Raw genomic sequence first — 19,701 nt, 5'->3', positions numbered from 1 at the left:
AAAGGAAAACAAACAGCATAGGAATTTGATAGATTCTGCAAAGGTGGCAAGAATATTATGCATCACCCACTAGTTTTTCTTCAAGACCCTGTCTATGTGCTCATTTGATGGCTTATTCTGTAGTTCCATTTGCTTTGTGCTGGGCAAGTCACATAGAATTTTTCCCAAATTTGTTTCTTTTCTCCTCACTGATACTCCCTCCCATCCATAAACATTTTGTTTACATGTCTGAGAGACAGAGTTTGGTTTGTGTTTGTGCAGCTGCTTGTACAGGCCATGTGTGAGGATCCAGTTGTGGCCTCAGTGTTACAGCTCTCATCACATGCTTGCTTTGTACAAAAATGAGAGTTGTCTTGTGGAGATTTTAGGCCAATAAATTAAAAAGAGCACATGTCAATGGAAAAAAGTTGTGGAGCTATGTAAGATCTGCCTGCAGTGTTTTGTTCCAAACATCAGTTCTGTTATTGAAAGTAGTAAAGGTGTGTAATTCATTGACACTGTCTGTATGTTACCCATTATTCTAAAAAATTATCTACAAATTAATTTTTCTGAGCTTCCATATCAAGTCACTGATATGGAGTTATATGTTACCAGTTGAATTCTATGCTTCTATTACTTACTATTTAATTAAAGTCATAATGACAAAACTTACAGATTTAATTTACCTGGTGTGTTGTTATAATAATTTTGATATCAAAGTAATGCAGAAAAGTGTTCACTGCTTCACAGCAATGTGTTTTTCCTAATACTACAGATTGGTGTGAAATTAATGTGTAATTTCATTTTCTGTAACTGATAATATTATCTAATATAATTATTCTAATCTGAACTTTTTGTTTCCCTTTGTCAAACTGCTTCAGTTTTGCTTAGAGAGGGAATTTTGAGCATCTGCTCTAACAGTGATGTTTGGTAAAGACTTAGCAAAGAAGAGGGTTAGCATAGGAATAATGATAGTAAGTGTTAGTGAAAGTAAGTCTCTCACCCTAGACAGAGACTGGGTGTAGTAACCTTCTGTTTTATCAAAATAAAAATTTTGTTTCTTTCTACCTGGTTACCATATGGTCACTTTCCATTAATGTAAAATGGGATGTTTTTTTCCTAATTGCCTTGTTTATAAAGGACTGTGCAGCCAGGACTTGGGTTATAACCAGCTTCTGTGGGTCTCTTTGATACCTTGGAACGTGATGGGTGAGAATCATCTTTTGCCACGATGGTGTGGAGTCAGGAAATGTGTGGTAGCACAGTTCCTGCTATTAGATTTGTTACAGTGAGTTCTGGTCACCTAATGCAACAATTTATCACATGCAGGTTATTATTGTTCTCTTTAGTCAATAGAGGGGAAAAAAGAGACGTACTTACATACATAATTACAAGTGAGATCTGACTTTTTACCAAATTACTTTCATAAGCAAAAGAAGTAAAACATCTTTAATCTTGTATAAAAACATTGGATTCTCATGATTTTATCATGCTTAGATTTTTACCTGTAATGCTGCACACTCACACATTAAACATTGTGCTAACTTGCTATGCATCATTTTGTAGACAGAAAACTTTATTTACAGTTTGCACGTTAACATAAATCTCAAGAGCAAAGACATTCGGGTAAAGAGAATATTACTTTGTTAATGCTTCCTAGTTTACTTTGCTAATGTAAAAAAAGAAAAAAGTTTGTTTTGAAGCTTGAGAAAACTAGAACAGCTGTATTAGAGAAGACATATTTAAAAAATATTACTAAAATATGCCACTGATGTGTATGCTAAATATTAGCATATTTCATATTGGACAAATGGCTAAAAGAAAACATTTTACAGTTATATGGCTTGGTTGAGATGGGGTCAATTTAAACAGGTTGTTCCTGTGTTGAAAAAGAATTTATATTAAAATAACTCAAATAATTTATTTGTGTTTTCTTGTAGGTGGCATTAAGTGTCCTGTTTGCAGCTTTGTGTACGGTACAAAATGGGAGTTCAACAGACATCTTAAAAACAAGCATGGAATGAAGTTGGTGGAGAATGATGGGGAGACCAAATGGGAGGTAAAGCAAAATAACAATGGCTTTGACCCTAAGATTTTTTTATATTCTGGGGAGAAAAGTAAGGATAAAAATAAGAAGTGTGAAAAAATGTGGCTCTGACTTTATATAAGATCAGAAGGTCATGGGATCTTATCTTTGCTTGAATGCATGCCTTGGTATGTCTGTTAGATTTTAATATATGGTAAGGTTAACAACCTTGTAAATGCTTATTTTTGCCTTTTAGGCTTCTAGTCTTCTGCAGCAGAAAGGATGAAAGCTTTAGCAAAATAATGTGAAATTGAAAAATTTACTGCATTTTGTAATATGCTGAATATTCACTGGTGTTAACTGTAAGATGAGCAAAGCTGCGGAAAAAAGCTTATGTCTTGGTCCAGAGAAGGCTAGAATCTAAAAAACTGAATTTTTTAATTGACCAGCTGAAAAAATGATAATGTTATGCAGAGTAAGTCTTCTACAATATGTTCTGTGTTTTCAGCTTTAATCCTGGAGATGCAGAATCAATGGGAAAACCACAGATTTAGACACTTTTATTATTATGGCCAGTGGAGTGTCTTCTTCTGCCCAAGGAGGCTGATTTTGATATCCAGTGAGAGGAAAAAGTCAGGAGTCAATTGGAGGTGGCTGACCCCCACAGTTTTAGGCCTCTTCTGCTAAATTTCAGTCTGGCCCCCATCACAAATCTATTGCCTGATTTGGAAGAGCTGACCTGCAGGTCTTGTCTAGCAGTTTTTGAGTATCCACACACAGAAGGATAAATCTTTGAAAAACACTGGAGTAGGTTCTATTTGTTCAAAGAAGCAGGACAAGCATTTTGAAATGTAACCCTTCAGAGTCCTTTATCCATATTCCAAATGATCTGTACACTTTCCCAGTAGCTGCCCAAAGCTGGAAAAATAAGGGGACATCCTGGGTGCAAGAAGGACTCAGTTGCTGAATTGGCTATAAAGAAAGAATCCCATCAGAGAACAAATGTATTTTGACAGCTTGTCTTGAAAAAAACTTAGTTTATGGAAAGCATAACTTTTCTGAAACAAAATGCCATTTTTTCAAGCTTCTGAGGTGTTTTAGCAGATCTGCGTTATAAATTAATTTTGCTCAAAAGGTCTTTGCTAAACCCTGGTACAGTACAATTCTGGTGTTAGTTCTAAGATAACTGTGCAACAAAAATAAGGTCAGGATGACTTTGCATCCTTGAAACAACTTTTGAAGTAGAATCTAAAAGAACAGTGTGGGATAATTATCCTGTCTCCCATGTAACACTCTCCTTGAATTCTGATTCACCCAGTATAGCTCTTGTTACAGTATTTGTTGTCCAAACTCATTCCTTATTGTGTTAAATCACTGAAATGAGATTATTCATGCCTTGGCTGGGTTTTGTTTCCAAGCTAACTGCCGAGGTTTCTGAAGAAGCATCCACTCAGTACCTCCATATCACAGAGGCTGGAGAAGATGTCCAAGGCACTCAAGCTGCTGTGGCTGCATTACAGAACCTCAGATACACTTCTGAGAACAGTAAGTTACCTTTTTCCTAGGTTGGAACACAAATACACCTTTTCTTCCAAAATATCCAATTGTTTTGAGTGTACTGGGCAATATATGACCTCCTGTAATCTCCTATTAGAAATTATGAAAGAAGTAATCCCAAACTTACATCTGGGAGGTTATATTTTCTTTAAGTATAAATGAGAAATTATAATTCATTATAAATTCCCATATCCTGAAGTCATTAATACTTATCACTGCCTGTTTTGCACTTTATTATTAGCTGTGTGGAATTTCCTGCCTATATTATCAAACATGCTGTGAAATTAGCTATCTTGGCAGAGTAGATGGTGTGTATCTAATGACACTTCTCTGGCTATTATTTTTCTCCCTCTCTGGCTTTAGTCAGCAAGACTGCAGCAGTGACATGGTGGAATAGCTCATTTACCACATTCCCAAGACAGCAGTAACAATCTCCATTTTGGTGGTACACAAAACTAAGTGAGCTATTCTGTATCAGATTGAGAAGGAAAAGAGTAACATTAGATAATGTCTGCCAAGTGGGAAATAACAAAAACCAGGAGAAAATAAAAATTGCCCAGATTCCTGAGAGTGTTAAAACACCAGAGACTAGAGTAGGTGCTCCTATGTATTTTGTTTTTTTTTTTTTTAATATTTAATACATATGAATAAATGCCCTGGTTATGAGAAGACAACATTTTACAATGGTTTACCATTGTAGTCTTAATAGTTCACAATGCAGATACATGTCAAAACCTCTCAGTTTTTATGGATTTTCCAAGCATGTTGCAATTAAATTCCATTATTGCCAGTTTCTGTATATTAATGTAATGAGTTGAGATTCTGAATAAGTGAAAACTTCTTGAGAACTTTTCTTAAACTTCTGTATATCTAAATTAAAATAAATATTGTCACGGAATGTACTGTACATAGCAGTCTTTATTTGAAGCATGAAGCTATAATTTTTTGAGTAATCTTCTTTTGGAGCATCCAACTTCAGGTACTCTTCCAGCATATACCTCTTAGCATAAAAACAGTAGTATCTTGTCTAAAGGCAGTTTTATAGTTAAAAAAAACAAACAAGGCAAGCAAACCTTTTTCAGTACTCAGATACACTTGTTTCTTACATAAATTACAAGATATAACTACTTTCTGTTTGAAATTTAATTATCTCACCTAGACTACCTATACTATCACACTATCAACCTCAGTTTAAAAGAGTTTAACTTAGGAAATTAGATTTATTTTATTTTCTATCTTTTTTCTATCTCTGACAGTGATTAAAGCAAATAAAAGGCAGCTTTGCGTGGCTCTGACAGTTTCTTTCCCTGTCTGACATCTCCCTCATGCTGACAGTGGGCATGTAGGAATAGTGGGCCATTGGTGGGAATTTGTATTCCTGCATAACAAAAACCATTTTTCTGCATTCAGGTCTTTCACGCCTTAGGAGAAGTGAGAGTACAGCTATAAATGTTTTGTTTGGGTTTTTTTGTAAACATCCCTTTCCTTTGGCAGGGCTACACACATCAGAGAATGTTTTAAAAAGGACAGACATGTTCTGATCCAGTGTTTATAAAATGATCAGTATGAGTTTTCCCAAGCAATTAACCTTTTCCTTCAGCAGATTAGTGATAAAACTTCTTCATTTAGGTTGAGGGGTATTGCAGGGGATCAGACAGAGGGTAACCACAGGTTTCTAAAACATCAAGTGGCTGCTATGGTTATAGCTATACTGGCAGGTTCTGTGAAGGTGAATGTCTAGTAAATACACATTTGGATTTGTAAAGTCTTGCAGCTTCCTAATTTGCAATTCCTGCTATGACTTGTGGCTGTTGTTTCTTTATTCAATGTACTCTTTTAGATCTCTTTTAAATAGGCATAGAAGTGATCAGTGTGGCTGCACTTGCTGATTCATGCATTCCCTGGGCAAATTTATTTTGTGAATACTTCCCTGCCATAGATCTGTTATTAAAATGTCACATTATTGAGCTTTTTGAATGGTACCAACAGCTCTGTGAGTCAGGGCTGCGCTGTTTGATTCACATAGCCCCAGAACTGTTCTCCTGTGATGATCTTATGGCTGCTGTCTTTCTGATAAGGTGAAAGACTGGATCCAACAGCTGTAAACATCCTGCAGCAGATCATTGAGTTGGGTTCGGAGTCCCACGATGCCACCGCAGTGGCTTCTGTCGTTACCATGGCGCCTGGCACGGTGACAGTGGTGAAGCAGGTAAGGGCTCTCTTCTTCTCTAAACCAGCCACATTTCATTTTCATATATTTACTGTGAAATGGGGGTTACTCTGCACGGGACAAATCTTAAATGATCATTCAAGACGCATAGAGAATTTTTCCTGATTTTTTCACTGGGTGTTGTGTTTACATGCCCACACAGAGGTACATGTTTATACATATATACACATATATCTTTATACATCTAAAAATGCATATAGTTTTGTATGTATCTAAAATATGAATGAAAATAAATACACCTGTGTGTGTATGTAGGTATGTGTGTGAAAATACAACTTTTTTCTAGCAGGTGTTTTCAGGCTTTATAAAATAATGTACTTCTATTTTGTGCATTGACACTTAATGCCATCGTCATCTAAAAGATTCAGGTGGTCCTTGGTGCAGCAAGCAGAAGTAAATAATTTTCAATTTGAGGTGCCTGTTGGGTTCAAACGTCAAGACTTTTGCTCAGTATTTCCTCATCACAGGTGTCTGCTAACTGCCATTTTTCATTCTCCTCTCAGTGTTCTTTAAATTATGTTTGTTCCTTCTCTTTCAGCACAGCTCTTTGCTTTTCCCTTTCCCCACTGATTCACTGGGGTCTCTGCACTCAGTGGTTGACAGGTGAGGAAAGTACATGAGAAGTTTTAACTTCTCAAAGAGTTGAAGTAACTCTTTTTATTTAAATGAACCAGAACTGATTAGTCTGAGTGCTAAAACTAACTTTTGAGTTCAGCATTTTTGGTAGTGTTTTGGACATTGAGTTCATGAGAGTTCCACAGAAGTGTGAAGTTCATGGTCTCTGAAGTACTTGGATAATTCCTAAGCTTGCTGCCCAAATGTCACAAAGACAAGGCAGAATTTGAAGTCAGAGCATTTTCAGATGTTCCTTTGCAATACTTAACAGGTATGTTGACTAGAAACTATGTAAGAGCTTAGGGCTTTTTTTGCAGAATAACATACGCAAACTTGAAAACTAAATTCAGTCATTAAAGAGAAGAGACAGTGTGGTCCAGTTATGCCTTTTATAGTACAGCCACTACCAACATGCGTGCTGTGCTGTAGAGATGACCTGTTTAGGGGTTGAATGCAGTATTAGCAATTGGTGTTTGTCAATATTATTGAAATTAGTTCTTCCCTAAAGAAATTCATCTTTTGAGGCTGTTGTACTAAAGGAATATGAGGAAGTGGCTTCTGAGGGAGAGCTGCCTAGAGAATGTTTTGATATCTGAGTGTTAAGCTTTAAATATACAGGTATTAACTCTGATCAATATCTGAGTCATCATAAAATCTATTAACTTCTTTGTTGGACCCTCTGAATTTACTGGTAACTTTTGCTAAGTAAATATTTATATTCCAAATTAATTTTCTTCTTCACTTTTCAATCCATATTTCTAGCCTTTTGAGTTTGCAGACTGCCAAGCCTTATTCATTTCTTCTTCCCTGTATACATTCAGTGATTCTTACTGATATCAAACTCTTACAAGCACCACTCCTATATTAAATGAAATATTGAATTCTCAGAGCACAGAATCTCTTTGTTACTTTTCTTTTTTTGCCCCTATCCCCCTCCCTTTAGAATCTTTTATGTTTTTAAAATTTTTCTTTTAATTTTTCTATTTTTTTTCTTAGAAATTGGGTTTTTTATCATAGTCTGGTGTGTTATACAGCTGTAGTTACTTTCCAGCTCTTGTCTTCTCACCATAAAATTGCTCCAGAGTTACAAGAACACCTAATTTTAATCTGAGGGAAATAGGTCTTTAAATGTTATTAGCTTGACTTTAATTCTCCCCTATTAGAAACAGTCAGGATTTTTTCCTTTAATACTGAGTTGCTTTCTGTGGGATACCCCTCATTTGTAGCTATGACTTGGTTGGGTTTTAATTATCATAGGTTCCTAATTGTCAACCTTGAAGTGACCTTTAGATATGTTCATATTTCACTTTCCTGCTGGAAAATGTATTCCACACTTTCTTCTGTGACCTTCAGCTTCTCCTGTGGATTGTGAGACAAAGAATTCATTCAGGGTGTCAGCAATCTATCGACATCATCTGTCACTGAATTTCCACTCCTGTTCTTTAATGGCCTCACAGAGTCCTTGCTTAGCAGCTTGGATCCATTTTTCTTTCCTTAACAACATTTATTGTAGTTGTCCTGATTTTTATGCTGTTTGTTTTTTTCTTTTTCTCTAAGGACATACATTACCCATTTCTTACATCAGTTCTTACTTGCAAATCTCATTTTTGGCAACTTTCCTTCATATTTCTCTATTTGCACCAAGAAATCTCTTCTAATTCTAAACTACTAGAATGTTTTGAAAGGATTTTTTTTTTTGCTCCAAGTGTTACACTATGGTGTTCCTATTTTGTCTCCTCTTTTCTCTCTGGAAATTTTTTCTCCCACAGCTGTCCTCATTATTACTTTAACTCATAAAATTCCCATTTACAGTTTATCCTTAAAATCCTGTATAAATCCAGCTGTATCTCAGTAATGCTGCTCATGCTTTAGCACTTCCCTAACCTGTGTGCTCACATACCTTCAGTGTGCTGTGCTTGTAGAGCTTCAGGTTAATGCAAGAATTTTGCCTCCAGAAACAAGCTCTGTATTTATCCCTAAGTCCTTTTCAGCATCTTGGTGTATTAATTAGTATCTGGTGTATTAATTAGGTCTAACTGGTGTAATTTTAAAATTGTTTTCTACTAGGTCGCAGGACATGAAGGATATCATGTTTGAGGGTTCTGCTGTTAAATTATTGTTCTGCTTGTAGTCTTACTGCAAGTACACTAAATTATAAGTGCACATTATAATGGAGGTGAAATAAAGATCAGATTGTCCTTCACAGCTCCTGAATTGCATGTCAAGAACAAAATTTCAATTCTGACTTAGGAAACTTCATATTTCTTGTTTGTCTGAATGATTATATTAAAGAAAAGGCTTTGACAACATTATAGTTGCAACCAATTCCAGCCAGAATTGGGATTTAACTTACTATTTTAAACCCCAAAAATGCAAAGTTAGCCCTGCTTAACTTGGATTATGTTTGGTAAATAGGAATAATTGTTGGCTCTGTTAGTGTCACATGTATGAGACCATTCCAAGGTTTTGTCTGGAGCCTGAAATAATTTTATCTTAATTTTGCCTGTGAGTCAATATACTAATCTGTTATTAAAGTTTTTCTAATTTGGGATAAATCCAGTTGTGTGAGCTCTGAAAATGCGCAGCTGCTAAGGAGTGTAATATAAATATCTCATCAAATGCCTGAGGAAAAAATTTAGTAATATTAATTTTTACCACTGTGATCTGAGACTGGCAGAAATCCCCTTTGACGGTTTGATCACAGCGTGGCAGGAGAAGTCCATCCTTGTTCAGTTACTAGGGATCCACTCTGGATTTCTCTGTAAAAGAGCTGATGAAGGTATTTCTTCATGGCAGGACATTTGAGTTGTTCTGCCCTGCTTAAAGGTAAAAAAGGAGAGAGGAAAGAGTGCTAAGTTTGAAGAACAACTAGGAAAGAGGCTAATAAATGCTTAGAAAAGCCAGGAAATACTCTTCTAATGGATGGTGAATATAGGCAAGAGACTTGTGGGAACAGCACATGGGAAGATGAAGGGACTGGAAGGGTAAAACGAGACACTTTCTGCACATTCAACTCTCTGTGTCCCATTACACATGTACTTTTGCCCTTGTGCCTTAGGGTGGAGATTGATTCATTTGGGGTTTTTTTTGTTTATTTTGCTAGAAGAGGCTGTTCAATCCATTATTTATAGGGGTGGACTATTTTCCTGGCTTACATGCAAAGCATAAGCAGTCAGGCCAGTATCACACACACCCTTGATTTACAGTCTCTGCAGGCCTGTCTTCAAAGACTGGTTTTTCACACAAAATCTGTGTGCTAAGTAGACTAGAGATAGTGTTTCACTACAAACTGCCTTGATGTTTAGTTGTTTCTGTCAGAATGTACATCAAACAAGGATATTAATTGTTCCATAAAAAGTTTCTTCCAAGTTAAACATTTGTTTGATTTAAATACTGAGTTTCTTATGAGGAAACATTACCCTCAGAAATGAACAGCCCTGATAGGTTATTTTTTGCAGAGGAGATTCTTTCAGTGTTTAGTGCTGTAAGTAACTCCAAGGAAACAATATTCGAAGTTGTCTTGGTTTGAAAAGACAGGAGTCTGTGAAGGAAGGCAAAAGCCTCCTGTGAAATGGAAAAGGTAAACCCCCTCCTTCCGAATTATCACAATTTCAGAATTTAAAAAAAGGCTCTCAGGCAAAGATATGGGAATGGGAATAACAGTTTTTTACTAGGAAGAAAAAAAACTAAATAACAATGTAATTTAGCACAAGCAAAAAACCACTGGCAGAGTGAGAAAAAAAAACCTGACACCCTGAGAAGTCAGGGTGCTGATAGTAGTCCAGCCAGATGGTGGCTGCTCCTCCTGGAGCGGCGAGCTGCAGAAGGGTGTAGATCCCTTCTGAAAATGCGGCAAAGGAGCAGCTGGGCCGTGGTTCCTGATTCCTCTGGGAAATCCAGCAAAGAAGGCTGTCTGTGGTCTCAGAAATGCTTGTTTTATGGTGGCAGGGATGCTTGGCTCCTCCCTCTGGGTGGAGCATCTCCCAATGGGATGATGTAACTAATCTTACCAGCCACAGTGAGTAATTCAATAGCCCATTAGCAGGACATTGTCTTCCTGGCAGTGTCATTGTTCTTGAAAGAGATAAGAAAAACTGCCTAACCCCCAACAGATGGCAAAATAGAATACATGCCTATTTTACAAGCCAGGACAGAAATGCATATTCTTGGTTTCACAATATATGAAGAATATCATTAAAAGCTTAATTCCTGAATCCCTCACTGCATTGACCAGAACATCAGAAGTGTTTCCTCGTCTTGGTCTGTGTCCATCAGCTCCAGTTTCTCTTCTAGTTGTTGCTCTTCCATTTCCACTGTTTGTTAGCAGGAATGTTTAATGGTAGCAAGATGCTACCTGATATAATTAATATTTTTTCATAAGTGCAGTTTATTTCTTGTATCAGATCCCTTTGAAGCAAAGAGTTGAAAGCATGTAGGGTTCTCTATCCAAATGTGAGGTTTTATTTTTGCCTCAGATTACTACTACAGAGCAGTAGAATTTTGAATTGCAAACCAAAGGTTTACATTGGTATGCACTGTTGTAACCAGTTAAATTTAGTTGCATGTGATCTGTTTTTTAGGGTTTTCCTCATTTAAACAGTGATAGACAAATTTGCTGCTAATTTGTTTCTTTCTTACACCTGTGATACTGCACTGGGTTTGTGTGCTCTAGAACCATCACTTACAGCTCACTCTGAAGATGGCTGAGAAGTTTGTGTTAAATCACTAGTCTTTATTAATCACTAAGGTGATTGTATCAGCCATTCTGCACAGTTGTTCATCAGAAGTCCACTTTATTTCTCAACTCTCTAGGATGTCTTTGCTATTTCAAGCCAGAGAGCTGATTTCCTCCTCAGGACCATTCTGGGGCCTTGCCTGCAGGTGCATACCTAAATGGTGCCAATTTGTTCTGAATGATGACTCCTCTATGGTTTCTCATTTCAACCTTTTATCTACAATGGTCGTCCAAGCCATCATTATTTTATGCTTCAGTTGACTCTGATAATGCTTTTTCTGACATTCAGAGTTTTATGTTTTGTCCCTTTTGTATGCTTTCAGAAAAAACCTCAAAGATTACTTTCTCTCTTCCTGTCATTGCCTTATCTTATCCTGTTTACTTGATGTTCCTTTTTATACGACATCAAACAAAATCTTGTTTTCCTTTCCTGAATTTTTTACTCCTTTCCGACTTAGAGTCCCATTTCTCATTAGCTGTAAAGATTTTTTCTCCTACCTTTGCTCAGTCCATGAAGGTTTAGTTGCTTATTGCTTTTTTCAAACATATTTCTAATGCCTTCTTCCATATTGTGCTTAGTTGTGTGGATTTTTAATGAGGAGCAATTTGTACCTCATTGTCTTCTCTCAAATATTTGTCAAAAATGTGATGGCAGCAGTTATCTGTGAATTGGCTGTTGTATATTGACACTAATGCCTGGTACACTGAACTACCACTGTCTCATTTATGCTTTACTCTCTCGCCTCCCTTTTCCTAGGTCTGCTTTCTTTGTCTTGTTTTATGCTGAAATGATACTGAAATTATAAGGCCTTTGGGGCATGAACTACTCTTTTCATGTAGCATAGCTGATGCAATCCAAGTCCTGATCCAAAGCACTACGTAAATATTAACAATAAAGTGCAGGAGTTGGCTGCTGAATTCTCTTTCTTTTCCTTCCACTCAGAAAGATGAGACAGGACTGACGTTTTTACTACTTCTGTACACTGAAGAGAAAGGTTAAATCTATTTCTGAAAAGGATAGTAACCTATTTTTAATTTAGACATAATATGTTCTGGAGAATAAGTATATCAGCTATTACAATAACTAAACAGATCTCTATCAGAAGATAACCAGAAAATATTGGATTTCCATGTGTTTCACCCTTTATTTTAGTTGCTTTCATCCTTTTATTCTGTGATCTCTTCAGGCTCCAGTAAAAGCCTACCATGATAAGTCACTTTCTTCAAAGTGACAGCAGTAGGAAGGCAGAGCAAAGATTATACATCAGCTCAAAGCAGATCACAGAAAAGAATTTTATAGCATAGCACATCTTCAAAAGTAAATACCTATTATTAGCATGGCTGTCACATCAGAAGCTGCTGAGCATTGTGCTTCAGCAGCACACCTTGTATTCAGTCTGCTTGGATTGGTCCTGATGTGATGATGGGTGCTGGTGGTAATCTAGAAAATTGGCCAGCACAGGGACTTATGTACATGTTGATTGTCGATTTTGTAGTTGCCTTAGAACACAGAGCAGTCTGATGCTTCCTGTGGCAGTAACAGCAATGGAAAGTTTTAAATGGGGCAGATGGGGCTGAGGAGTTCTCATCTCTGTAAGGTACAGATAACATCTCAGTCAAGATCCCTGTCCTGTGAGAGCTCCTAAAACAATAGTAGTGTTGCCATTCTGCCTTAAAAGGAGGTGGGGTGATTCAGCATTTTGCCAGATGAGTGCCATGTCCAGCCACAGTTCCTCTGTCAGGATATATTCAACCAGCCAATTGCTAAAACTTTTAAAAAATCTGCATCAACAGTATGAAGATTTGTTTGTCCCCTTGCTGTTTTCATTTTATGCAAAGCAACTCTTTCATATTCAAGCCTCTTATTATTCCAAAACCATTATGCACCAGATTGTCTTTGTTTTGTAGCTCATTATAGAGATTCAAATGATCAAATTACAGAGTTTTCTTTGTGTCTTTTTCACACAATATAACTGTATGTAAACCAGAACTGAGAAAGAGCTGAAATTATTCAAATGATGCTGAATAAAGCTTGTAGGCACCAATGTAAGCTGACACATCACATATCCAGGTGCTCTCTGTGATCTAAAATGCTTTAATTTTAATCCTTTCTGCAGATATTTTGTATATTTTCTTACTAATGTTTTATGATATAAATAGGAGCATCTGCAGCCTAGTGTAAAGTTTTGAAAATCTGAAAGATCTCTGTGATTAACTTTTCTGCTTCATGGTGAACTGAAAAGCAGCATTCAATCTGAAATCAAGAGAGCAATCCCACTGAGGATTTGAGGACAGGCCCACCAAAACTGTTTTGAGCACAATGGATCTGGAAGTCCTGCTGACTTCAAGTAAAATTGAAGATACTACAGTATTTCACAAAATGAGCTCTAGAGTAAGGAAAAGGCTTTAGCATCTTACTGCAAATATTTTTTCTTACTCCTTTTCAGGAAAGGGAAGACATATGTTTTCCTTAATGGCTTGGATTCATTTATTTCAAATTTAAAAATACTTTGTTTTGAGAGAAAGAGATTCTTCTAAGAGAGACCCATTTGTAATGAATACTTCCATGTATTTGGATGGTCCTTGGATATGTAAATTAAGAACATTTGGAATTTAGAGATGTTGAGCTTCTTCCGAAAGCATGGTGGAGAAAGTCCCGTTGGCTTTTGCGAGAGACAGATTTAGTTAATAAAGAATATTTATGCAGGTACTGACTTGATTTAATGTGCCAGCTGTGTGTGGCTTCAGCTCCTTGCTGTCATTCTTTAATGAAGGATAAGCAGACAGATGCTTTTCAGCTGACTCTCAAACAGAAAAGAGGTCTTGGATGCTGCTCTTCAAAAGATTTCAGAAGCCAATAAAGAGAATTGAGTGTGGTGACTTCGTTCATTCAGATGGCAGCTGTCCCACTGTTTCATCAATTTGAGGGACGTAAATTAACATTTTGAGATTATTCCCTGTGGAACAATCTAATAGGAACCAAGCAGAAGCATGTAAACATTGAACTGATTTGAAATGTAAATATCCCAAATAATGTGGTGATTTGTCAAACTAAAGGGATTACAGATAGCTGTCCAAAAAAAGATACTGGAAGCTAGAAACACCAGAAATAAAGGCATTAGTTTTCTTACCCTGCATGACAAGGGTAATAAACCCACATCGATAAACTCAGGTAGGGAGTTTAAATTAACTTCCTTTATTGGCCATTTTCATTTCAAAAGGATATAAAACTGAATAAGTATTAGATTGCTGCTATTGAATTGAATGAGATTCTGCTTTCATTTCATTTTTGTGTCAACTGTGCTTTATTTATTTTCCTCTCTTCATTATTTATGTACATTCACAGACCTATATTTAAAATTATTTATGGGCTTTTATTTGGAGTGACAACAGTGAGATCCATCTCATACTGTGCTGTGCATTCTTGCAGCTCGTAGCAAATGTAGTGTAATTTTTCTGGCCTGAGGCATGTTGTCAGAGGGTTATGTGTAGTACACTAAAACAAGAGGGATTAGTGTATATTGCATAATTATAGGGCCACATTTTAGACACCCCTATTTCTGTATTTGTTTCAGCATCTCTAGATCAAGGGCTGTAATTGTGAGCTGATTCATAACAAGCTGTAAGATTCTCATTATCTAACATTTTTAACTGCAGCTTCCTATCTGAATTCAATGGTGATTAGACTTCTCATGGCCTGTTGCAATATTCATGGGTAGATCTTGTATATGTCCTTAACTTCTATAGAGCTGACAGTGGAGCAAGTACCCTCAGGAAAGAGGAGAGGACAGTTTTGAAAAGAGAGTTTGGTATAAGAATTCACTAAAGCTCAGTTGCTTTCAATAGGATTTAAGCGTTCTTTAATAATTAAAAAATAAAAAAGGTTGCATTAAGAGCAGCAAGAGACAAAAATTTACATTTCTATAGGTTTTTTTCATGATTTAGCTTCTTGCTTTTCAAAGAGAGGCTCATGCTTCCTTTAGTGAGGGGTGCAAGGGCCTTATAAAAAGAGCAAGTGATTTTTGACAGATAGGGAAAGGACATGGGGGCTTGTTTATAAACTCAAAAAAGAGAGACTTAGATTAGATGTTAGGAAAAAATTCTTTCCTCAGAGGGTAGTGAGGCATGGGAATAGATTGCCCAGAGAAGTTGTGGATGCCCCATCCCTGAGAGTGTTTGAGGCCAAGCTGGATAGATCTAATGGGAGGTGTCCCTGCCCAAGGCAGAAGGGTTGGAACTAGATCATCTCCAACCAAACCATTCTGAGTCTATTGTTCTTTAGTTCTATGATACCTGCATTTTGAGACAATATAAATTGTTCTTTCTGAGGCTGGTTGCAAATTTTACTGTGTCAAGAAAACATCCAGCATCATCTACTTGTGTTGAGCATGAACTTCAGCAGGAGCTGTTTAAACTGTATTTCAAATACAACATTAAGATATGTTTGATAAAAGAATGTGAAAAGGACTTAATTCTGCTCCTGTATTTTTTATCCCCATAAAGAGAATCCTGTGCATGAAGCCAGAGTGGGCATTGGTGGGTATGACTGTGCTGTTGCATTAAGATCAGTGACAATGGCCAGATTCCCTTTAGATGTTAAATCTTTCACCAGATAAAATCCACATTTATTTCATTAGTATATTACAGCCATACTGACTTTGGGCCCTCTGAATAATTTAACAGCTGGACATACTCGTTATTGTTCAAGAAAAAGCTTTCTATAGCCTTATTCATTGAGTGAAAGTTCAGAGTGCTGTGAAGTCCTAAGGGGCTTGTGAATCTCTGAAATCTTCTGACAGGTATTTTTAACATGAAATAGAAAAGTCATAAGCAAAGTCACTGTATAACAAAGAGAATGGTTGCTTAGGGAAAAAAATTAAATGAGCAAAGACCATCAGGAAAACATACATATAGGGCCTATTTTTCTCCTTGCTTGTCTCTAAGGGACCAAATAATCCTTAGAATCTCCACAGTAGTTCTTCCCTTCTGTTCCCACTCCCTTCTTAAACAGCATTAATGATCTTAACTTTATTTACTTGAATTCAGTTGTGCTACCTCTGTTTACTTTTGAGCCTGCTTCTAACAAAAAAAAAAAAAAAAGCCCTTTCTAACTTCTGTAACTTAGATTCCACAATTCACGGAATCTACCATGTCTGACATCTTCTTTCTGAGATCACCCAAGAGTTCAGTGCTGCAGGAGCACACTGTGCTCCAGCAGACAGAACCATTGATTCCTAGAGTGGTTTGGATTGGAAAGGACTGTAAAGATCATCTCAGTCCAACCTTCCTGCCATGGATAGGGACACCTTCCCCTAACAAATGCTTTTAAATATGTCCTGCATACTGAAAAATTGCTGTTCCATTCTCTCCTTAAAAGTAGATTATTTTATCAGTAATACATGAGAGAATGCATTTCTTCCTTATGACTTACAGTTTCCTGATTTATTTATATTTGTCGCGAGTACTTTGCATAGGAATTTTATATGGGTCTGCTAGAGGATTAAGATTTGGTTTTGCATTCTAGTATGTAGTGTATTTCAGTAATTGACAGGCACTTGTATGAATTTGGAATTCAGCACCAGATTGTGTTGCTTTTTTAAATTTTGACAAGAAGCAAAATGTTCAGTAAAAAATCCTTTATTTTTACTTGTTTCTGTCACTCTCCTTTCAATAATGTACAAACAGTAGGCCTAAGGAACCTATTTCAGTGATATTTATATTTCATATTTTTCTAATAAAATCCCTTAAGGTTTACCGTGAAATTTGCACTTCTAAGAGCAGCCATTGACTAGGGAGAAAAAGAAAAGTGGGTACAGTAGGTGTTTGTTCACATGGCTTTGGATGCGTTGTCAACTCAGTGCTACTAGAGGAATTGAGTTCAGATTTATTTAAATAAAAGCAGTTTGAAGGAGTGACTATGAGAGATTAAAGCTATCTCTAAAGACCAGTGTTCCTGAAACTTTGCAGCTCTCTGTGCCCAGAACTGAGATGCTGTGTTGGTGCTTTCAGTATTCTGCCTAGCTACACACTCATTAATCAACAGTGCCCGCATTTTCTGCAAAACTGACGTTTTCTTTCAAAACTGCGCGATTGCTGATTTGTGTGCTGTATTTCCATTAATCATCACAACACCAGGTACTTCTTGGGAAGGTGAAATTTCTGTAAGCTCTCCACTGTCTCCTCAGGTGAAGGAAGAGGAGCAGTCAGCCAACCACACGCTGATGATCCAGGAGACGCTGCAGCAGGCGTCGGTGGAGCTGTCGGAGCAGCATCACCTGGTGGTGTCCTCGGATGAGGTGGAGGGCATCGAGACAGTCACTGTCTATACCCAGGGAGGGGAGGCCTCAGAATTCATTGTTTATGTTCAGGAAGCTGTGCAGCCTGTGGAGGAGCAAGCTGTGGAAGAATCAGTGCAGGAGCTCTAGAGAACAATGCTCAAAGGAGATGATTTCTTGATTTGCCAAAGCCAGAGGTTTGGGGTTTTTTGTCCCAGCCAAAAGTGAGCAAGCTGATGGATTTTCAGTTGATTTGTGAAGTGATCTCACTGGTTGGATAGTATCAGTAGCTTAGATGTGTTATGTGCAAAACCTCAGACTTGTTTTTTTTCTAGAAAATGCTTTTAAGGAAAAAGTGTTCTTCCCCTTCTTAGAAGATCTCTCACTTGATTCCTGTAAATTTGCACAAATATTGTCTGTTCAAAACTGTGGTATCTCATGATAAAAAACATCTGTAAAGGTAGCTAGAGTGTCTGGAAAAGTCCATACCTCCCATTTTATACATGCTTCATATGTTCTTGACTTGGCTGGAAGCAGAGGTTTTTTTTCTATAATTTAAAAGGGCCTCTTAGCTCTGAGTACATGCTTAGAAAGTGTCTGCTGAGTTGTGGATCTAGCCCAAACAAGGGCTTGAGTTTTAATTAGAAACACACCTCAGATGGACTGTAGTTTATACCTGTGAGATGATCCTTTCAGTTTGGGAGGTATTTAAAGCCATATGTGATAATTCTGGGTATCAGTAGGGATGACTGTTATTTAGCTATTTGAATAATGATAACTGTTTCCATCCCACTGAATAAATACCTGTCTGGTATATATAAGGTGAAACCAAAACTGTCAAATCAAGGAAATATTCTTTTGTTTTAAAGAAAAAAATATATTCAAAAGATTTGTAAATGCTATAAGAGATGTATGTTCTTATGTTTTAAACAGACATGCTTGTAAATATGACTGTGTGAAAAAATTTGTACAAAAAGCTTAAGTAAATATTGACGAGAATCAAGATATTCTTAATTATGCATGTATATAGTTCCAGATTTTTCTTCATGAATCTTGAATTGTTTCTGGTTTAATATTTTTAAATTTGAGCTATAAAAATTATTAATAAATTAAAAATTGTCTAATGTTTTCTTCTAATGCTTCAATTTCTTAAGTGTTGGTTTCCCTTTTGTAGCTAATTAAAAAGTGCTGGTGTGCATTCACTGTGACAAATTATTCCTCCAGTTAGTTGTCTCTTATCAAGCAAGTACCACCATGAAATACAGGCAGACCTTTCTATGTGATTTAACTTACTTATGGGTGTCCTGGGTAAAAAAGTGGAAAAAAGCTTTTACTAAGTGGATGTAATGTTGGTTGTCAGCATCTTTTGAGTCTGCTGGGTTCTCTTGGTGCTGGGCAAAATCAGAGTGCAAACCTGTAGTGACAGTTTCTCCCTTAGCTGTGGCAACGGGGAGTTTAAATTTGTTAATGGAAAAGAACTGAGACTTGCTTGACTTGGATGGCAGCTTTGTTTCCTCTGGTTTCATCCTGAGGGTGCACCAGGAGCCCAAGGGATGCTGGGTTTGTAGGGTGGAGACCTTTTTGCCATTTTGTGTCACTGACCAGAGCTGGTCACAAGTGTCAGGGTTGATTCTGTGTATGTTCAGTAAACTTGGCAAGAACGAGCCATGAAATGTTTAGTAACATTTGAAAGGTGATAGAAACCAATGCATCAAGTGTATCAGTATGATTAATAAGAAACTGTGTTTTTGTAATTATTGCTTGAAATTCAGTGTTGGTTTACAAGAAAAATGCTGATATCTAGAAGAGAAGAAAGCGGTCTCAAAAAACTTACAATTTCTTGAAACAGCCCATTTACTGTTAAAACCATATTAGAGCCTCTTGATTCCATATGGTGGTATGTAAGTGGTTTACATAAGTGGTGAACTTAGTGTAAAACATCTCTGAAAAGTGGACAGAAATATTTTTCTAAGCATCACTCAAGAATTCTGAAGTCCATTGTTTCAGATAGACTGAGTAATTGTGTCTGGAAGAGGTGTGGCTGTATTTGGACAAAGAGCTTGGGGGGTTTGTTTTAATTCCAGTATATCACAGCCATACATACCTATGTAATTAAAGGCTTGATATCTAATTGATGAGTTATATTACATTTTCCTATACTAAATCATAAACACGTGAATTTTCTGTTTCCTTTTTATTATTGTCTTAAAAATACTTTTCAATTCAGGTCTTTTTTCCCCAGCTCTGCCTCCCATGACCTAAACAGAACAAATTGTTTTTACTT

The 19,701-nt window shown here is 36.8% G+C and overlaps 1 protein-coding gene across 7 annotated transcripts in view; it reads left to right on the top strand.

Annotated features, from left to right (window-relative positions):
* Positions 1–18,554, top strand: part of ZFAT (zinc finger and AT-hook domain containing) — a 77,171-nt gene extending 58,617 nt beyond the window's left edge. For 6 of the 7 annotated variants that reach the window (XM_064397905.1, XM_064397887.1, XM_064397938.1 and 3 more), the window contains 4 exons: positions 1,920–2,038; positions 3,424–3,550; positions 5,641–5,771; positions 17,328–18,554. In XM_064397905.1, the coding sequence (XP_064253975.1) occupies positions 1,920–2,038; positions 3,424–3,550; positions 5,641–5,771; positions 17,328–17,567 (617 nt within the window). In that variant the 3' untranslated portion in view covers positions 17,568–18,554. Of the gene's footprint in view, positions 1–1,919; positions 2,039–3,423; positions 3,551–5,640; positions 5,772–6,330; positions 6,396–17,327 lie in introns of all 7 variants that reach the window. The other variant, XM_064397930.1, reaches the window with a different exon arrangement.
* Positions 18,555–19,701: the final 1,147 nt, after the last annotated feature.

Source organism: Passer domesticus, chromosome 1 (assembly GCF_036417665.1).
Source record: "Passer domesticus isolate bPasDom1 chromosome 1, bPasDom1.hap1, whole genome shotgun sequence".
NCBI classification, from domain to species: Eukaryota; Metazoa; Chordata; class Aves; order Passeriformes; family Passeridae; genus Passer; species Passer domesticus.
Note: the sequence above shows the minus strand (reverse complement) of the source record. Positions and strands in the feature narration are given on the sequence as shown.